Genomic DNA, 20,236 nt, shown 5'->3' on the forward strand with positions numbered 1-20,236 from the left:
AAAAAGTCCATTCAAATAGTTCCCACTTAAAAAAAGTAGAAACCTCTGAGGCAGAAAAAAAAACTGTGTTGGGAGCAAAAAGGGTTGGACCAATTCAAATCAGCCTTTGCATTATGTGATTAGAACAAAATACTTTGAATTGACCCGTACTATAAGCATAGCAAACCCTGCAGCATTCAATCTTGTAGTCACAGCCTGAGTTTGCTTTTTTCTTTTGTTTTAATCCTAAAAAAGAAAAGGAAAGCATGCTGCTTATATACCACCCCATAGCACTTAGCACTCTTTGAGAGGTTTATAAGTTAATTATGCAGGCTATACGTTGCCCCCCCCCCCAGCTGGGTACTCATTTTACTTGGAAGGAGAAAAGGCTAAGTCAAAAGGCTGAGTCAACTTTGAGTTGGCTACCTGGGATTGAACCCCAGGGTGTGAGCACAGTTTTGGCTGCAGTACAGCAGTTTAACCACTGCATCAGGAGGCTCCTACAGTCCAAGGTGACAAATACATTATAAATCTGCTTACCTCTCTGTCACTAAATTTCTTGCAACAATTGGCTCCTTTCACCCTTACATTTTAACAACTCGCAGTTGCCTTTTTCCTAATGTTTATATTTTCATTTAGTTTCATTTTATTTTTGTTATAAAGTGCATCAAGTGCCATTATGGTGTTGTGGTCAGAGCAATGGAGGAAAGCTTGAGAGATGTGGGTTCTAGTTCATACTGAGCCATGAAAATACTGGGTGGACTTTGGCTAGTCTCTCTTTCGTAATTTGACCACAGAGTTCTTCCAAGGACAAAGTGAGCAGGACGACAGCCACCTTGAGCTCATAGAGAAAAATGGGACATATGGTGTGTATAAATTCAACAAATTAATACTAGTAAATATACAGAATTTTTAAAAAATACATAAAATGTCTTTTTTTAAAAAAACTTAGGACATCTATGAAAACTGTAGCACTTGTTTGTCTCTGTTGGGGAATATGTTTTGTGGAACTAAAACAGAATAACAAGAGCTAGACTGCAGAACAATTGTGCCCTTAGCAATTAAGAGGGATCATGCAACCATTTTGTCCCTCTTGCCAGTTTTTTCACACAAATATTTGACAATTAGAAATGGGCCCAATTCTGCAGCCACTGCAAGACTGGACATGTGAAGAGAGGAGCTTTCAGGGAAGGGAAAATGTTTGCACAAATACTGTACAGGACTATACTGCAAACAGGATTCTTACCATTATTCTACAAAGTGTTGCATGGAGTCACGGTTGTCCACCTGTTACTCCCAGAGCTCGGTGTCTCAGCTAATTTTCTTAAGCTAAGGCCCAAGCAATAGTGGACAGCTTCTTGGAGGAAAGGGCAACATGTTTATTCAGATTAAACAAGTGCGCACTCAGGTGCCCAGCAGGATGGGGACCCCGAAGATCAACAGGGTTAGTTTTTATACAGTTCGAAAAAGGAAAGAAAAGTATGCAGCAGTTCATTAGTCCTTGAGGACTATGTGCACTAGTGACAATTTTTCGCATCTCAGCAAAGCAGTTAGTTTCCCATGCGCAGAGCAGCTTATCTCTAAGGAATGTTGAGTCTTCCTTACAGAGCGGTACTTTTTCTTTGGTACTTGCTCCCTTCTTATACATCTATGTCCAGTGTTAAAGGGTCCAGGTGCAGAAAGGACCAATGTTTTAATTGATTTTTTTAAATTATGGAATTACATATTATGCATTTATGCACACAGTGCTATTTCAAGGCAGTAGAGAAAGAAAGACCTTATTAAAATTACATAAAAATCAAAAGAAACTGCATCACCTATCTACAGTGCTGACAACAGAAAAAGTGCAAAATAATCAAATTGAGAAATTTGTTCCTGGAACAACTTTCAGGATTCCTACTGCTTTTGCTATAGCTCTGCTGCATTTATGAACCACAGCTAGCGCTGTCCACTCATGCTGAGTGAGGTCCAACATCAATGCACGGGCGAAAGGACAGTGGAAGAATTTTGTAAACCACTGTGTGTGCTTTGCTTCTCCCTCCTCCTGCCCCGCTTCCCATAACCTCCCTCCTCCTCCGCCAGTATTGCAAATAATTCAGAATAAATCGTGGACTCGGCAGGGTAAAGCGCCACCGCCAGTACCACTGCTGGTCCCAGAAAGCACCCCCTGATCTCCTCCCCCAGTTATCAATCCACGACAGGCAAGGACTAACTCTTTTTGCCTAATAGGAGAGGAGGGCCCGGCCACGCCCCACCGCTCAGCTATTTCGAGCGATCAGCAGTTGCTTTCTCAAGACTACAATTCCCAGGAGGCAGCGTGGCCACAGCTCTACATCATGGTGTTATATACGCTCAGGTTACGGCAGTCCAACTACCACCTGCGGGAACGTCAAGCGCTAAATAAGCCCTCCCGGCCTCCGTTCAGGCATCGAATGATGCAACCGCAAACAAAGGTTGCGCCCATAGACCTTCTCCATGGTATCTGATTGGGAGAGATCATGGACAGGCCACACCCCCTTTTCTCTGATTGGGTGAGACGTTATCTCTCTCTGCCGCTTTGCCACGGGGGCCCCCCTTCACTCTTTGTAGCTCCGGCGGATAAGCCACGTGGGCGCTGCCAGGTTTGTGCTTTGGAGATCGATTTGGTCCCAAGGAAGGGCGGGGCTGGAGGCAAGACGAGGAGAGCGCGGAGGGCGAAGGAGAGATGAGAGTCTACTCTAGAGGGATGCGGAGAGGGATGCCTGGGAGGGAAAGCCTGGAAGAAGTGATGGGGAATGGGATTGGTAAAAGGGGGGCTGGGAGGGAGGCGCAGGCTGAGATGGCAAGTTGAAGGCGGGCGAGCGAACCGGAGGTCCCGGCGGCTAGGAGAGGGATGCCCTGGACTTGGCCCCAGGACTTCGGCCCTGTTGGATCCAACCAGGGTCAGAAGATGGGTGGCGTTGCGAACAGCGGGACATCTCATTTGTTGCCTCTTCTTCTTCTTCTTCTTCTCTCCCAGGAACGCATTTGGCCACTTCTTCACAACTGTTGATAACCATGAGTGTGGGCTTCATTGGCGCCGGGCAGCTTGCCTTTTCCCTGGCCAGGGGTTTCACTGCAGCAGGTAGGCAGGTGCCAGTGTGCCACAGGCCCCGATACCAGAGTTGACCTGCCCCAGTGGCGTTGTAGCAGATGCCAGAGTTTTCTTTAGTGCTGTAACTTTATACTACAGTACCATGTAAATCTAGCTAATCACAGGTTATCTTAAATTCTTCATCCTGCCTTGTGCCCACATGCATTTCACTTTCAGATGACATGCCTCGTCTATGTGATGTGTGTATGCGCATGTAAGCATGCTATATTCAAAACATAAGTTTGTCAGTATCCTACAAAAGTAGAGTATAGGTTGAAAGGTAATTTTACATTTGATTTGTGTGTGTTAACCTGACTTCTGTTGAAATTCAACCCATTTTTTCTGTCTTAATCAAAAGCTACCCACTCCAGAATAACTAGTTCTACAGTAAGACATCTGCAATGTTGCAGCAATGATAATTAGAGAGAAATTAGTACAGGTGGTATATGCTGTCTTCATTACTTGTATTTGAGCTCCTTCTTTCATTTAGATGCCCAGGTGGCAGGAACCATTGCGTGCCGTAAAATACCTTAGACTCACTCCTGATATTGATGTTTTTAATTAGCATGCAGTTAGCATAATGAAGAAAATTCCTGGAAGTTTCCTTTGTGAAACTTCAGTAGAAATGAAGTACAATCAGACTGTAAACCAGACTGCTCAGAAAAAACTGCATACGTTGTTGCAAAAGAGAACTTGGTTTTTCCCACAGTTCTGGGAAGGAAAAAACTCAAGGGTGGGAATTCCATGTGATCATTCCATCTGCAGATTCCCCCAGGCATCTGCCTGTTTGTATGCACCTCCTTTGATCTGTGCTGATTCTTCAGGTGGAGGAATTGTTAGTTACAAGTTCATTTGTTTAGCCATTACAAAAGACGTTTGAATACTATAACGACTATATTACTCAACTAAAACCATCTCAAATCAGCATTTTCATGGGCAGAACAGATAAAACCTGATCGTAATCATTACAGTGGGGTCTTGACTTGAGAACTTAATCCGTATTGGAAGGCAGTTCTCAAGTCAAAAAGTCTGTAAGTCAAGTCTCCATTGACCTACAGTGCATTGAAAACCCATTAATCCCGTAACAGGCCGTTTTTGTTCCATTTTGGTTTTTTTCTGGTCTGTAAGTCAATTCTCAGGCTGCAAGTCAAACCTAAATTTTGCGGCCAGAGAAGTCTGTAACTCAAAAAGTCTGTAAGTCAAGCCGTCTGTAAGTCAAGGGTCCACTGTACAAAACTTCCTCCTTAAAACTGTTACTCTAAAAGCAAAAGCAGCTACCTTTTCAGAAATATATGGTGCATTATCCCCCATAGGAAATTTATCAGATATGCACCAGATCTATTCAATGTGATACCTAACTCCTTAAACAGAATTACTCTTAGGTCTTTATATATTGGGCAGGCAAGTAAATAATGGGTCTTCAGCTGCATTATGGTTTTCCATCCTCCTTCTGTGATGGTGGAGGTGAAGGAACATCCTAGCTGGCAGCATGGTTATCCTTTGAAACAAATCAGGAGCTGGATTGAGGTTTTTGAAATTGATATAAATTCACATGGTAGTCACATAGCTTTTGAGTCAGTGTGCGAATCCTCTTGGGACAACTTTTAATCTGGGCCTAAGATGTGTAGGGGGCCCAATGGGCTTTAAAAGATAGTTTTAAAATTGATATCGTGCGGACTCCACTTTCCTGTTTTTCACCCTCCCGAGGCTATGCATTCTTGGATAGAAATGTCTGCACCAAAAAACTAAAATAAAACCCTATGTTGCTATAGCTACGGGAAGATGCTTTGGTTGCTAGTACATTGCTCTGGAACAGATTTTGAGATTTTTGTCCTGGGCCCACCCATCCGCACTCTGGCTGCCTCTGACAGCCACTCATTTCCATTGCCAACTCACTCCCCATGTTGAAGTAACATGGCTGGCAGAACAAAAGCCATGTTTTTCTGCTGTGGTGTGATGATTTTTTTCCCCAAAATTGTAAAGGGCTCGATCAGTGTTACAATTTTTTTTAAAAAATGTAACCAACCAGATTGCAAGGTTACCCCTCTGCACCATTCTTCTCCCATCTTCCTCAGACAAAAGCTAGCCACCCCAGCCACTCCACTGCCCTGGAGGAAGAGAAAAAGAGCAAGTAGGTCAGAAGGGGTTAAAGTGATTTTTCCAGGTTCCTTTTGAAACTGGCTAGCGCTAGACTGGTGTTACAGATAGAGGAAAAAATACAGTATATAACAGATGACATTCTGCAAGGTTACTAGAGCATAGAGACCCATGATTCTGGCATCCAATCTGACACTTGACAAACTCCACAGACACAATTTGCTCCAACACAGGCAAGCAAACATACAAAAATGATTGAAACTAAAATGGGTTCATAATCGAGTTAAAACAAACAAGCCACTTTGTTGTCTCATCGTTCAGCTGTGTCCGACTCTTCGTGACCCCATGGACCAGAGCACGCCAGGCCCTCCTGTCTTCCACTGCCTCCCAGAGTTGGGTCAAATTCACGTTGGTCGCTTCGGTGACCTGTCCATCCACCTCATCCTCGGTTGTCCCCTTCTCCTCTTGCCTTCACACTTTCCCAACATCAGGGTCTTTTCCAGGGAGTCTTCTCTTCTCATGAGAAAACAAACCACTAGTGGGTGTTTTTATATAAAAAGCAAACCTTTCCAAACAAACAAACAAAAAACACTTCCTGGCCAAAAACAAATGAATGCTTAACTGTATGTCAGGTAAATGGATATTTTAAAATGGATTTCAAGTGTGCTAAATCCAGTGCAAATCAGGAGAATTTCAATGTGTAACCGCACCCTGGGTTGCCTAATGTGAAAGGACAGGAGGATCGCACTGGCAGGCAAACAGGAAGTTTGCACAGAGGACAGAAGTAATAACTCTGTGCTAAATGATGTGGCTTAGCGGTGGGCAAGAGGCTGTGAAAAACTAACAAGGAAGATTTTTCTCTTTCTAGGGATCTTGGCTGCTCACAAGATAACAGCAAGTTCACCAGACACTGACCTCCCAACAGTAGCAGGCCTGAGGGTAGGTTTGGGGGCCTGACAAATACAAAATAGCTCTTTTGTATTCACAAAAATGTGACATAAATCCTGCCCTGTTTCTTTATACCATGCACTGTGTTACTTTGTCAGACTCTCCTCTTTTCAGAGGTGGAATGTCCTAGCCTGTGTGCTCTTTGCTACTATGTCATCGCAAAGTGGAAGCTCAGCTGCATGTTGTTACATATAGATGCCTGTAACTGTAGCCTGGTGGCTTTTGTTTTTAGCTTCAAAAGCAAGCCTGGAATATGTTAGTGAAAACTAGGAGAATTATGTCCTGTAATATTTTTCTGACAGGCTGCCTAAATTTGCACCTCCACCAAGTGTGGCTTCAAATGCATGCTGTCCTTGGAGAACTCCTGTTTGAAGCCACATGGGAGGAAAGCTATTGGTGGGCTGAACAAAATTACATTCCTGACTGTTTCAGCCTTAATTGCTCCTGTGCAAGGAGGCACTTCTGGCTTTTTAAAAGGGCTGCCTTTTTATATCTAGGAAACGGCTCTATGTGACATACAGTTCCAAATGGTTTATGGGGACAATGAGTACCTGGCCCATAGAAACTACTTGGGTTAACCCATCTACCTAGAACCTTGTTAGGAACTGCTGGATAGCTCAGTGGGTTAGGGCAGCCTCTGGCTGTGGAGCCAGAGGCTGGGAGTCCAATTTCTCACTGTGCTTCCTTGGCAGGGGCTGGACTCCATGATCTGCAGGGTTCCTTCCAGCTCTGCCGTTCTAAGAGGATGGAGATGATGAAATAGCCGAACTTATAAAACATTTATTTACATTTAGTTTCTTTTCTGCTGCTCTCTATAAAATACTTACGGCAGTAATTAATGGGTCTTTCCTTGAGGGCAGGGTTCCTCCTGCCCTCTCAAGGAAACACTCATTAGGCCCATTAGAAAGAAACCTAGTTTGGCGGTGGACAAAATTGGCAATTATAGGCCCATCGCCAATGTTTCTTTCATTAGCAAAGTGGTGGAGAGAGTGGTGGCTGATCAGCTTCAGGCTCTCTTGGATGAAACAGATGCCCTGGATCCGTTTCAGTCGGGCTTCAGGCCGCGCCACGGTATAGAGATGGCATTGGTCGCCCTGTACGATGACCTGTTGAGGGAGGCTGACGGGTAAAATGTTTCTGTTGGTCCTCCTCGACATTTCAGCGGCCTTTGATACCGTCGACCACGGTATCCTCCTGGGGAGGCTCTCTGAGCTGGGAATTGGTGGCCTGGCGCTTGCCTGGCTCCGTTCCTTCTTGGAAGACCGTCCCCAGAGAGTACAGCTTGGGGAGAATGTCTCGGCCCTGTGGAGTCTCAATTGTGGGGTCCCACAGGGGTCGATTATCTTTCCAATGCTGTTTAATATCTATATGAGGCCGCTGGGTGGGGTTATCAGGGGGTGTGGGGCCTTGTGTCACCAGTATGCTGATGACACCCAGCTCTACATCTCCTTTTCACCAACTGCAGGTGATGCCGTCCTGTCCCTCCAGCGCTGCCTGGGGACCGTACTGCAATGGATGCAGGAAAATGGGCTAAGGCTGAACCCGGACAAGACGGAGGTGCTGAGGGTGGGTGCTCCCACCATTGGCAGGCTGGGTGACTCCCTCTCATTTGGGGGGGTGACCCTTGCTGCAAATAGTGGGGTACGCAGTCTGGGGATCCATCTGGACCTGGCGCTCACCATGGAGACTCAGGTGGCATCCATGGTCCACATCTCTGGCGGATAGCCCGGCTGCGACCCTATCTTGATGTGGGGGCACTCACTACCTTGGTACATGCGCTTGTAATCTCAAGATTAGACCACTGCAATGCGCTCTACGTGGGGCTGCCTTTGAGGTTAACGCGGAAACTCCAGGTGGTGCAGAATGCGGCGGCCAGACTTGGGAGTGAGAAAATTCCAACATATCTCTCCTATTCTAGCCGCATTGTATTGGTTGCCCATTCGGTTCTGCATCGACTTCAAAGTTTTGATGCTCGCGTATAAGGCCCTAAACAGTTTAGGGCCTCGATATTTGGCGGAATGTCTACTCCCACCAAGTTCTACCCGTGTCACCCGCGCAAGCCAGGTGAGGTTGAGGAGCCTGATGTCAAGGGCTGGTGGGCATGGGCTGGTTTCTAGGTTCCAGGGGTGGACCTGTGTGACCCCATAAATTCTGGTCAGAACAGGCTGACCCCAACCTATGATGATCCTATGAATGAGTGCTGTCCGGAATGTCCTGTCATCAACCTTCCTGTTTAGCTCCTGTAAAACTCAAGACTGGTTTTTATGGAGTCAATTCATCTCAAATTTGGTCTTCCTTTTTTCTTGGTGCCTTCAGCTCTTTCCAGCATTTTTATATTCTGTAAGCCAACCGGGACACTTCTGTTCATATCAACAGAACCAACCAAAGAGCAGAAGAGTTTAACTTTCAACTCTGCCTCCCTCTTTTGCATTCACTATGCAAAGAAAAAGTCCCTTGACTTTAATAGCTGTTGGCAATGTTGGGTTCATCCTGGTTTTGTAATTCTTTGTAAGCATGATCATGCCCAACTCTTGGCCTGTCCCCAAGAATCTAATTCTCTTACTTTCGTTGTTGCTGAAATAAAGAAAGAAGGATGCTTCACTGCTTGCTGTTCCTCTTCTTCATTCCAGAAAATGGGTGTGAATTTCACAATGAGCAACAAAGAGACGGTTAAAAACAGTGATGTCCTGTTCCTGGCGGTGAAACCTCCCATAATTCCCTTCATCCTGGATGAAATTGGTGAAGATATAGAGAACCGGCATATTGTGGTCTCATGTGCTGCTGGCGTCACTATCAGCTCCATTGAGAAGGTGAGAGTCTCACAACACTGAATGCCAACATGTCTCTTCAGGTGCCGTGGAGTGTGAGCAGTAGGTGGCTACTGGATTCCTCTGAAGGCCAGACTAGAAACAGATATGATTGTTCTACACACACTTGCCAGAATGGAAGTATTGCAGCCATGTAGAAAGAAGGGATGGGGATCTGCCTTTCTTGAGAATTTCCAATAGTTGGACTTCAGCTTTCAAAATCCTCTAGCCAAAATGTAAGAATTCCAAGCTTTGAAAGGTCAAGGCCCTTCTCTCCAGGTGTTCTTCTGGCCAATATCACTCCTCTGAAGGAGCTTGTATGTGAAGTACCATCAAGTTGCATCCAATTTATGCAGACCTTGGTAGACTTTTCAAAGTTTGTGAGTTATGTTTTTACCATTACCACCTTCTAAGAGGTTTTCCATGGCTGAGTGGAGATTTGAACTTTGAGCTCCTGAGTCCTAGTCCATCCCTCTGTTCATTCCACCACACTGGCTTTCATTAAAGAGCTTAACCAAGGAGAAGGTGCTTGTGAGGTAAAAGTTTTGGGGAACTAAATCAGCAAGGACATTGCAGTCCCAGTTCCTCTTTATGGATGATTGGGACAGTTCTGTATTTAAACAACACTGACCCATGTCATTTTTCCACCGGAGGAAGATAGCCTACCACATCTTCCCAATTTAGGGCCAGGGCTTGAAAAAAATAATCTTGCTGCCCCATTCAGACATCAAATTCGGCTTTCAGTTGCCTACACTGGGAAGTTCAGTGTTCATGGCTAGTTCAGTGTACACATACAAAACTGTTGCTGTTACATCTTGAATGCTAAGACCTTGCATTCATTTTCTTAAACCCACCTGGTTGAAAATTGAGAGTGTGAAGGCAACGTTACCATGGTGGTTATGAGGTCAAGAGGCTTAATCAGAACAATCCCCTGTATTTCATTCTGTAGTGATTTCGAAGTACAATTTAATGACTTAGAAAGCCTGGAGTTTGTAAGTCTAGGCCATCTGGCTGGAACATTAAATAGCTGGTCATAATTTTGACAGGTCAGAAATTGCTTCCTGAAAATGATGTGGTGAAATGGCTTGCTCAGCATTTTGCTTGCTCTGGCCTGGGATCTCCTGTGTCAGGAAAAAAACTTTATGCAAAGCATGTGAATATGAAATCAGGCTGCCTCTCCTGAGGGAATCAGTGACATGGTGCTGTCTTACTGCAGGCCCCTGGCCTGTCCAAAAGAGGCTGGCTCTTAGGATCTTAAAATGAAGGAGACCTGCTCCTGGATAGCTTATTGCTGACTGATTTGCCCGTACTCTTGATAATAAGCCTTCGGATCCTCCTTTATTTGGTGCTCTGGGCACTGATTTAATAAACAAACAAAAAAAAAGGTAAGCAATGGAGATTCTTGCCAGAGCCTTAGCCTTAGGAGTGTTTGTAGAGGTTGACTTCCATCCCGCAATTGGCAACAGAAGCTTATCGCTCGGCCAGACTGAGCACTCCACCTTGTGGGCATGTTCTTAAATTGTGGGGAAGAAGAGGTTATCAAGTTGTATATATTTTTTAGAATATAAAGAGCCTGAGCTGATTTTTAGGCCTTTGAGCAAAAAATGGTTCCCCTTCCTTCTGTAAGGATCTTCAGGTGTCCGGTGTGAGTAGAAAAGGTTTTTGCCCTCCAGATGTTCTTGGTCGGTAAGCTGCCATCTGCTTGAGCCAACACGGGCCAGGATCTTGGGGACTGAGGCCGAACCAACATCTGGAGGGCCATGAGTTTACGAAGTGCTGGGCCTGGATATATGTATGGAAAAGATGACAGAAGGATCATGGTGGCAGGACCCACCTCATGGATTTTACGTACACGGTCATTTGAAGGTCCAAAGCAGGGGAGGGCTGGAAGGAGATTAAAATCTATAGCTGCATCTCAGGGTGATTTGTGCTAGATCTCCAAAGGTTTTTAGATCCTTAGCCATCCTAGGAGTGATGACAACTAATAAGCTTTTGCCCTTCTCATCCATCCCTCACCAGATTGTAGAAAAAGAACATTTAACAAGGAAACAGGACTGGGTTGTTTGTGTGAAAGGACTCATGGACTCTGTTCTGGTACCAGTTACTAATTCCGAGGCTGAGCCTATGCTTGGACACAACCTGTTATGTACTTTATTTCTCCTCTGCGGCTACCTGCCCTCATCACTATTTTGCATGCGGGCTCTGATAGGCAGGCCTGGGGGATTTTAGTTTAAAAATAAGCAAACAACAACAGAATGGTAGATTGTGCAGGCCTGAAGCCTGTCATGGATCCAAGGGTATGAGCCCGAGAACCTCTCTCTGAGATCTGTAACCTTGAAAATGCAGAGTTGGATTTTTCTCTGCCAAGAGAGTGTAAACTTGTCAGCAAAATGCACACACTTGTCTCTCTTGTTTTGCATGTCAAGAAACTCTCTGCCTTCTGCCCCACCCCGAAAGTGATCAGGTGCATGACGAACACCCCAGTGATTGTGCGGGAAGGGGCCACTGTCTATGCCACGGGGACCCATGCAGAGGTGGAGGATGGAAAGCTCTTGGAGCAGCTGATGGCTAGCGTGGGCTTCTGCACAGAGGTGGAAGAAGACCTGATCGATGCTGTCACTGGGCTCAGTGGCAGTGGCCCTGCTTATGTATGTTCTGTTCCTTCCTTTTTTTCCCTCTTCTTATGTGAGGCAAAAGTCACTTACTAGGCCAGGGGGATATTTGAACAGGACCAGCAAAATTATGTTGCCTTTTCATAGGAGCCTGTAGTAGTTGAAGACAGGTGCTTCATAGTGCCATGTCTTTCATGCCATGTCTTTGCGAGCTTCTAGGTGGCTTGCTTAAACTGCTCATGGCCCAGGGACAGAGACAGCTGAGGTTTGGGAGGCCTTGAGCGCCTGGTGGATACATACATCTTAACAAACATCAGTGGTCCAAGGGCCAGGTTTAGCTGGAACCAGCCTCCCAAATAAAAGTTGTTTGTCCTTGGACTGGGTGGTGACATAGCACAGATGCACAGCTAACATTCAGAGGCAAGGCAGGGGCTCCACCCCCCAACCCCACCCTTGGTGCCTGCCTTGGCTTCACTGGAGGGGCTCAGTTAGGGATAACCTGTTCCAGGAACAAATGTGGCCAAGCATTTCTTTTTTCTTTTTCTGGTGACCTTTCCTCCCCCAGATCCTAGCCTTACCTTTCTGGGACTCCTTTGATCTCCTAGGCCTTCACAGCCCTGGATGCCCTGGCAGATGGAGGGGTCAAGATGGGCCTTCCTCGAAGGCTTGCGGTCCGGCTGGGAGCCCAGGCTTTGCTGGTGAGTGTCTTGTCTTTCAGAGGTGGCTTCTTCCAGCCACACCTGTTCTGTCTTTCCATTTTGGATTGAAACTACTGTCTGAACAAACTAGAACTCGGAAAGTTGTTTTTAAGAATGAGTCGACTAAAATGCAGCCAATCCTAGAGCATCTTCCTCCTGCTCTGTGATAAATGGCTTCAGCACATGATTGTATCGATTCTCCTGAAAAATAGTGTTCCAGGATCCATGCCTAAATCATCATTTAATTTATTGCAATACATCTGGATGTCTGGATTGCAGGGAGGTGCCATGCACACACAACACAGCTTCCTTATCTCAGCAGGTTATTTGTTGATGTAACAAGAGAGAACAGAAGCTTTGTGGATGTTAATGTCCATGTGGGTGAGAATTCAGTCACATGGGTCTTCTTCCCAGTCTGTAGAGCATCTTGTAGTTTTAAAGAAAGGACAAGGGATGCTTGTGGTTGAGACTTTGATCCTGCAGTTAGCCTGCCTCATTCACCAAATGTTATTGGGGGCAGGGGTCCAGATAGTATTGTTCTCTGCTCAGTAACCATCTCCTGCTTCTTAACTGCTGCTTTCATCTATTTATTCTTTCCAGGAAAAAAACATGAAAGAGGAAAATATTGAATACGTGCACAAGGCCCTTGCACTGTCATAGTGCAGAGGGTGGGCCAAGTGTAGCTCTCCAAATGTTTTTCAGCCCCAGCTCTCCAAACCTCCAGACTCTGCCAACAACAGCTGCTGGGACTTTTACTTCCAGCAGCATCTGGAGGGCTAACAGGTTGCTCACTCACAATTCGTACAGTGCTTGCTTGGACCTCTCCATCTGGAAGCACCTCTGATATGGGGTGCCTCCACTTTCCGTCTCTGTAATCTCGGGTATCTTTGTACAAAAGTAACTAACAATTTTTTAAATGTGTAGTAAAATAATAATAATTGTTTTACTCTTTTGTCCAATTCCTCAGGGAGCTGCTAAGATGCTACTGGATTCTGAGCAACATCCTGGGCAACTGAAGGACAACGTTTGCTCACCAGGGGGTGCCACCATCTATGCCCTGCACTTTCTGGAGAGTGGGGGCTTCCGCTCCCTGCTCATCAATGCCGTGGAGGCATCTTGCATCAGGACAAGGTACGTACACACGGAGAGATCAGAGGCAGTCCTGTTCCTCGCTGCACCTCTGCTTCTGTCTTTTCTGCGAACGCACATTCTCTTTCCCAACAGAGAGTTGCAGTCCTTGGCTGACCAGGAGAAAGTCTCCCCAGCGGCCATCAAGAAGACTCTACTGGATAAAGTGAAACTGGAGTCTTCCTCTGGCAGCAAGGTCAGCTTATTCAACAACAAGAACCCGGGAAGCAAGAAGAACTAAGGAGGGAAGCCTTGGCCTTGTCTGGCCACTGCTTTTCTTTCTTTTGGAAGGAAATCTGTAGTTCAAGCCATTTGGGGGTGGGAGGGGGGGCTGTCCTGGACTCAAGACTACAAGGGACTGCTAGCTTCCAGATCTGATTAGTGGAGAGTAATACTGTAGGAAGACCAGCATTTCTGGGGGCCAGGAGGATGAGCCGAGAGGTACCCATTCTGCTGGCTAGGTGACTCCTCTAAACGGAACTGTTTAGGAGGTATTCTGCCCTGTATCCCTGCAAAAAACTTGCAAGGTTGATTAACTTGGAAGTCTATGACTGGTCCAGAAAGCTTCAGGATTAAGCAAGGATATAGACCCAGGTAGTCCCAGGCAGTGTTGCTCTCTTATGGCTCTTAGATCAGTGGCCAAGCAGGTTCCTTGCATCCTGGTAGTTATCATGTACAGTGGTGCCTCGCATAACGAGCGCACTGTACAACGACGAATTCGCATAGCGACCCCTTTTTTGGGATCGCTAATGCGAAGGCATACTGGCAGCCCCAATGGGCAAAACTCTCATTGCGAAGATCGGTAAGCGTTTCGCTTACCGATCTTCGCATTGCGATGTCGGGAAATCAGCTGATTGGTGGCTCCAAAATGGCCACCGTGCGACCCAAAATGGCAGTGCGCAGCGTTTTCGCGCCCTGCCCTCGGTTACTGAGGGCGCGAAAATGGCTGCCGGATGGGGGAAACTTCGCTAAATGGTGAGTACAGAAGCCATTGGAACGCATTAAACTAAGTTTAATGTGTTCCAATGGCATTTTCCGTTCTGTTTAGCGATGTTTCCCCATAGCGACGGTTAATCCGGAACGGATTAAACTTGCTATGCGGGGCACCACTGTATTCTGTTCTTGTCACTGAATGGTTACTGTCCAGTGTGTGTGTGTGGCACATTCTGGACTTTTGGGAACAGCCAGAGTTTTGAAACATTAAGGGTAATGTTAAATTGGGGATTAGGTCATTACTGTTGGTCATGGGGGTTGGCTGAAATTAAGCTTCAAGGACTCAAATTAAGCTGGTAACTTAATTGTTATGAACACATTACTTTTTAATTAAAAATCAATTAAAATGGCTAAAATGGAAATTTTACCTTCAAATCATTTCCAAAGTAATGCAATTAAAGCAATGTGAAAATGATCATGGTTACTCAATGCATTGCTATTATTGTGCTTTAATGACTCAAAATAATGACTTTTTAAACCCTCACATTTAAAAGAAACTACATAAAGGTCATGAAGTGAATTTCAATGAATTAATCCCAAGCTCTGAGTATCTCTGCCTTCATTCTCAGTCCTTGCCACAAAGCAGAGGGCTGTTGTTCAACTTACACTTTCGTTTTTGCTTTGCTTGACTCTATTGGCAGTGACAAAATTTCCCTGGCCAGTCCAACTCAAGAGCCATTTTCCTACAATAATAAAATGAAGTGTCTGGTTCTTTTTCTTTCCCTCCTTTTATCTCCTCTTATTCCTACTGGACTTTCATGTGGGATCCTTTTATGCCTTTATTCTCTGTTATGTCAGCTTGATAGTTCTTTTATGGTACGAGTCGTGTCTGTGCAGTAGCTCCGCTCAGAGAAGGGAGAGCAGAGGCTTCCAAAGCTGCCTTAAGACCAAGCCAGACAACTGGCCCGTCTCACTCAGGATTGTTGATCTTGATGGCGCTGGGTTTCTGGGATCTCACACAGATCCATCCCATCACCTGCTATCTGATCTTTTTAAGCGAACGTGCTAAGAACGTAACCTTTTACCTGTCCCACCTCCTTAGAGCAGGCTTCCAGTATGCTAAGTTGCAGGTTCAATCATTCTTACAACGTATGTTGAGTATATGCTCGATTCATATGGTTGAAGGGGAAAATTATTCATAGGGCAATTTATGACTCTTGTAGGTAAGATTAAATTGGTCATATTTTTGTTATGTGTCCACAGAAAAATAATAAGTACTGTGATGCAAGCATGAAATAAACGATAATTAGATCCAGTCAGAATCTTCTGTTTAATTTCATTTGCAAATTCTCTCTGGCTGCACTTCCATACCACCAGCCCTGAATAGAGATGGGCATGAACCACCTGTTTGGTAGTTTATGCTGGTTTGTTTTTTGGCCAAACAGGTGTTTGGCACTTCCCAGCCTCACCTCCTCTGACAGCCACCCATGCAGAGGGCAGCACCCTGGCTTCCCTGTCCCGCCTCCTCTGGGCATGCCTCCGAGTAGACAAACGGCAGAGGAGGCAGGGCTGGGAAGTGCTGAACACTTGTTTGGCCAAAAAATGAACCAGCACAAACCACTGAACCAGTGGTTTGTATCCATCTGTAGCCTTGAATATGTTTGTGTTTTATATATACCCGAGCCAAGCCACAACTTGAAAGAGTAATTGTTTGGATGGCAGCTGCAGGTAACCATGCTGGCTGGAGGATGCTGGGAGTTGTAGGCCCCAAAAAGTTGCTTTTCCAAGCTGTTACTAGAGTAGGGCAACACACCACCTTTTTCCGGTGCATCCTTGAAATGCCTCCTACTGCCTCAATGCAGAATTTGAGCGTCTTCAAATTTGACCCTCTTCAGGCAGGCATCAGCTCTAGATTGCTCTGAAGATTTGACATTTGTGTCTTCCTGAGAAGCACAAACATTGTTGTGGCGGTTTTGGTCATGACTGTGACCGCCCACATATAAAGGGTTCAGCGACAGAGCCGTTCCATCCCACGCTGATTTCCTGCCTAGGCTGTCTGCTTCCCTCCCACCCCCTTTTCTTGTACTGTATAATGTGTCACTTTTCTGTTTGCTACTTTCTCTTTTTCTGGCTCAGTCATAACAGGAAAGCATGGCTTCCCACTATATGAATGAGCCTGTATGAGACTTAAGTTCATGCTGTCTTCCTTCCCCTTCTTTTTCTCTCTCTTAACTGCAAAGAGGAGGCTGGGCACTTCTACTTCTGTTTTTAAACAGCCAACATTTCTGCATTACATCCAAATTCAGGGAACTGTTAGAATGTATGTTCAGGACAAACACGAAGCTTCGCCTTCACATACATATCTGAACTGGGCTACTGTTTCAGCTGTGCCATGTATCTACGTCTTACTGGCCAAAACCAAAGCTTTCTTTGCATACAGATCAGGGACAAAACCCAAGTTTGATGTACAGAAATATGGTCGTTAGAAATATCTCGGGGAAGCTTCATATAGAATACCTAAAGATCACTATTTTCCAATTATGCTTGCTGCTCTCTCCACATGTTGCTATATGACAACAACAGGAAAAAAGAAAGGGGCCAATGGTGAGGAAGAAATAATGGGGGACTAGTGTCAGATGGTAAATAGCAAATGGTGCAGAAAGGTCTTTAGCAAGGATCATTTTATGTTCAGAGCTCAGCTAACACCAAATGTATGGGATATTCTACATGTAATTCAGGTTGTCTCAAGCTAAGGGATTTGAACGTCACTGAGTGGCCATCTTTGTTGGGCTCTAGCAGACAACTAAGAGCTTTAAAAACTGTACACTTACACTGAGACACTTGGTTTCCCAATTCCTATTTATTGGACGATGTTGAGGTGTGTAGCCTTTGCAATGTTCTGTATCATTAAGACATTTTTCTTCCCATTGTTTTTTTGGAGAATAAACCCTGTCCTTCCTGCTTGAGACCTAATGCGTGGACTGTATTTACTTGCATATGTGGCTTACCATTGGCAGCACTCTTGTCCCTCCATAGTTGGGTGAAGCCAATCCTTTACCTGAGCCTGTGGAATTTTACTTGAGGGCAAGGCAGGGTTGGTATTTGGGATTCCTTCTGAAAGTGGGAAATCATGGCTGTGGAAGCCAGATGGAGGAATAGCAATATGCCTGTCGGGACCTGAAGCAGTTCCAACTACAGTAATTCAGTTTCTATGGGCAGTGAGTCCCACTAGCTAGTATCTTTGCTATCCTCCTTCCAATAGAGGCACCTTCTTACTTGCATGTGTTATTAAAAATACACAGTAAGTATTGGAGAAGTTTGAAGGCCCAAGAAAGATAAAGTACTTTAAGTAATAGTTCTGATTATGTGCCTGAAATCAATGTGTGTATGCAGATGTGACAGAATGAGAATGGGCTATATTTTAACAGCAACTGATGCACACTTGGTGGATGAAATGATTGATGTGTATGTGTAGATAATATATTCTGCAGACCAGACATTTCCAATTCTTGTTTTCTTGAATAAATATGAGCATAATGAATATGGAAAAATGATGCACACAAATGACTAACGTGACTGTGCAGAAGCATATAATTAGTAGAGACGAGAATACTGGTGCAGAAGACTGTGGACATGAAACACTGCAGAGTGGATCAGCATACAATTAGAAGGCCCTGATTCTTGTTAATGCTTTGATCTTCATGGCCACCATCCATTTCTTCCTCTCTTGCTGCACATATATAGTAATTTTCTGTGCTAGAGCCTTTAAAGAACAGAGAGAAGCAGTGTGCTGTCCATCTGTTCCCGACTGAAATATTTGGTTAAGGATTCTTTTTGCATACCCTACAACCTTATCTAAAACACCTGGCCCCACTTAACCAGTGCCCAAACTTGGTATTTTTACAGCTTTGCTAGCCTCTTCTTATTCTTGGTGGGTGATGTATGGTATGAATAGGTTTTGCAAAGAGGAAGGGAATGCCTGAATATAAATAAAAGGATGCTCTTTAGCAGTCAGATAAATGTTGATAGTATACAGATGAATCAAGAGGTAAACTGCCCAGATAAAATTATATTAACCACCAGAACTGCTTCATATGCTTACACAGAAAAAATGCTAGTAGCACAAAATTATTGTGCCAGTATTACCAGTTCACCACAGCAAAAACTGGAAAATCACAGTAGGGTACCTGAAAATCTGAGTAGAGACAGCATGGAAGCACAATGGTCACTCCCACAAAAAGAGTATGTCCACTCTACATTTCTGGTAAAGGGCTAAAATGAAGAAAGGGGGGGGGGGGAAATAAGACTGCACACAATTTCCTGTCAAATATAGTTTGATGTGTCTGGTTGTGAGAGGGGGAGAAAGGACACAAACATGGTGCTGGTCTATAATGGTGCCAACAACAGGTCAACAAAATTTATTCCATGCGGATTAAAAAGTAATAACTGTACCTGTTTGAATAACTTTGTTCCTCTTCTCTCTTTAGCGAGTATCTTTTAGCTTCTTACCCTCCTTACAATCTGCTCCACTGCTGAATTTAAAGTACACCAAAGTTCTCTCCACAGGAAATGATGGAAGAGTGGTGTTGGAACCCCACTGGTACATGGCTATTATGACCTCCATTTCTGTGGCATAGTATCCTGGAGTAAGTGACCCACTGAAGCACGAAGGATGATTGAAGCACTTATGTTTACGCTGTAGAACCCCATTTTGCTGTTCGACAGAGGCTGTAGTCACATACATTTGGCCGCACAGCATACATTTCTTCAACCTGTCTATCACCTCTTGAGCAAAGAACGGCTGCTCCTATCCAGTGAAAGAGGAACATGCTCTCTTTCCACTGGTCTCATCTGGTCATATTCTTCATAGAAGAAGCACCACTACAGTTGCTTAGCAGTATTCTGCAAAGAAAGCTGGCTTATACACACCAGTTAAAGGAGTTTTAACTATGAGAGTACAGACCTAATGAACTGATGGGTGTACACATACATACATCCCTACCTCTTTTTCTGCAAGTAGAGGTGGGAACCTTATAAGTTACACAGAGCTATTGCCTAGTTTTGGAGCCCCTTGAAAAACTCCCTCCCTCCCGCACCCACATACACAACCCCACTGCTAGGGAAATATTTTTGCAGTTGTTCAAAACAAGGATATTTGTATCCCCAGAAGTCTACAGGAGTGGCAGTTGTTTTCTGAAATATGTCACAAGGCTATGCCATAGGGAAATTGTGTTTTTTCTTATTCTTTCATAGAAGTAAAATTTTAAAAAGAAGCCAGAAAATTATTCTACCCATCATTAACAAGTTATTTCTCTTCATTTCCCAGGGTGTTGGGGATTTCCCATTAGGTAAGAACAGTTTGAACCATGGTTATTGTTTTTTCTCTGTTCTTTGTGGAGTAGAAACTTCTACCTGGGACTAAAAGAAGGCTAGAATGTTATGGAGCAGTCTAACTTTCCTGTGAGTTATTTTCCACTTTGGCAGTAGTTTTAATTTTGGACTGCTTCAGGGACAATAATTTATATATCACTTCTATTATTCCAGTAACTTTAATCCAAGCATGCCGATGCACAGCATAACACAAGCTAGGTCAGAGCATTATGGTGTGGCATCATCTTGCCGTGTTTACCTCTTAGATAGTCATTAATAGACTACATTCAATAGAGTGAGTTCTGTGTAATATAGTGGATGGATGTAAATAATATTATAAACATATCAAAACTAGGGCTACTGAATTTGTTATGGGGCTACTTTGTAAACACGGTTATTCTTGAAACTAATATCTGCTTATCTAAACATACACTACAACTGCCCACCAATGAAACACCAGCTATTTCCCTTTTTAATCAATTATATTTTGAATAAATTTTCATCAGCATCATCATCTTAGAACCGCAAAGCTGGAAGAGATCCTACGAATCA

The 20,236-nt window shown here is 44.5% G+C and overlaps 1 protein-coding gene and 1 long non-coding RNA gene across 3 annotated transcripts; one reads left to right on the forward strand and one right to left on the reverse strand.

Annotated features, from left to right (window-relative positions):
- Positions 1–2,492: 2,492 nt before the first annotated feature.
- Positions 2,493–14,736, forward strand: PYCR1 (pyrroline-5-carboxylate reductase 1). 2 transcript variants are annotated; one of them, XM_020814381.3, is made up of 8 exons: positions 2,493–2,600; positions 2,978–3,082; positions 6,057–6,127; positions 8,767–8,946; positions 11,370–11,591; positions 12,161–12,253; positions 13,221–13,384; positions 13,478–14,736. In XM_020814381.3, exons 2-8 carry the CDS (start codon positions 3,016–3,018, stop codon positions 13,620–13,622), a joined length of 942 nt encoding a protein of 313 aa, XP_020670040.1. In that variant the 5' UTR covers positions 2,493–2,600; positions 2,978–3,015; the 3' UTR covers positions 13,623–14,736. The 2 variants fall into 2 exon arrangements, with proteins under 2 accessions (XP_020670040.1, XP_078240380.1); XM_078384254.1 differs by lacking the exon at positions 2,493–2,600 and adding an exon at positions 2,621–2,649.
- A 3,146-nt stretch (positions 14,737–17,882) lies between these two features.
- On the reverse strand, positions 17,883–18,886 carry LOC140704574 (uncharacterized). Its single transcript, XR_012083836.2, has 2 exons — positions 18,767–18,886; positions 17,883–18,077 (listed from the first exon to the last, which is right to left on the reverse strand). It is a non-coding gene; the product is annotated as an uncharacterized LOC140704574 (long non-coding RNA).
- Positions 18,887–20,236: the final 1,350 nt, after the last annotated feature.

This window comes from Pogona vitticeps, chromosome 2, assembly GCF_051106095.1.
Source record: "Pogona vitticeps strain Pit_001003342236 chromosome 2, PviZW2.1, whole genome shotgun sequence".
In the NCBI taxonomy this organism is placed as follows: Eukaryota; Metazoa; Chordata; class Lepidosauria; order Squamata; family Agamidae; genus Pogona; species Pogona vitticeps.

Excerpts from the sequence above, each read along its gene's own strand:
- PYCR1 (XM_020814381.3), top strand. The coding sequence starts at position 3,016 with ATGAGTGTGGGCTTCATTGGCGCCGGGCAGCTTGCCTTTTCCCTGGCC. Across the intron at positions 8,947-11,369 it reads CTATCAGCTCCATTGAGAAG|AAACTCTCTGCCTTCTGCCC; the intron begins GTGAGAGTCTCA and ends TTGCATGTCAAG. Across the intron at positions 11,592-12,160 it reads GTGGCAGTGGCCCTGCTTAT|GCCTTCACAGCCCTGGATGC; the intron begins GTATGTTCTGTT and ends TTGATCTCCTAG.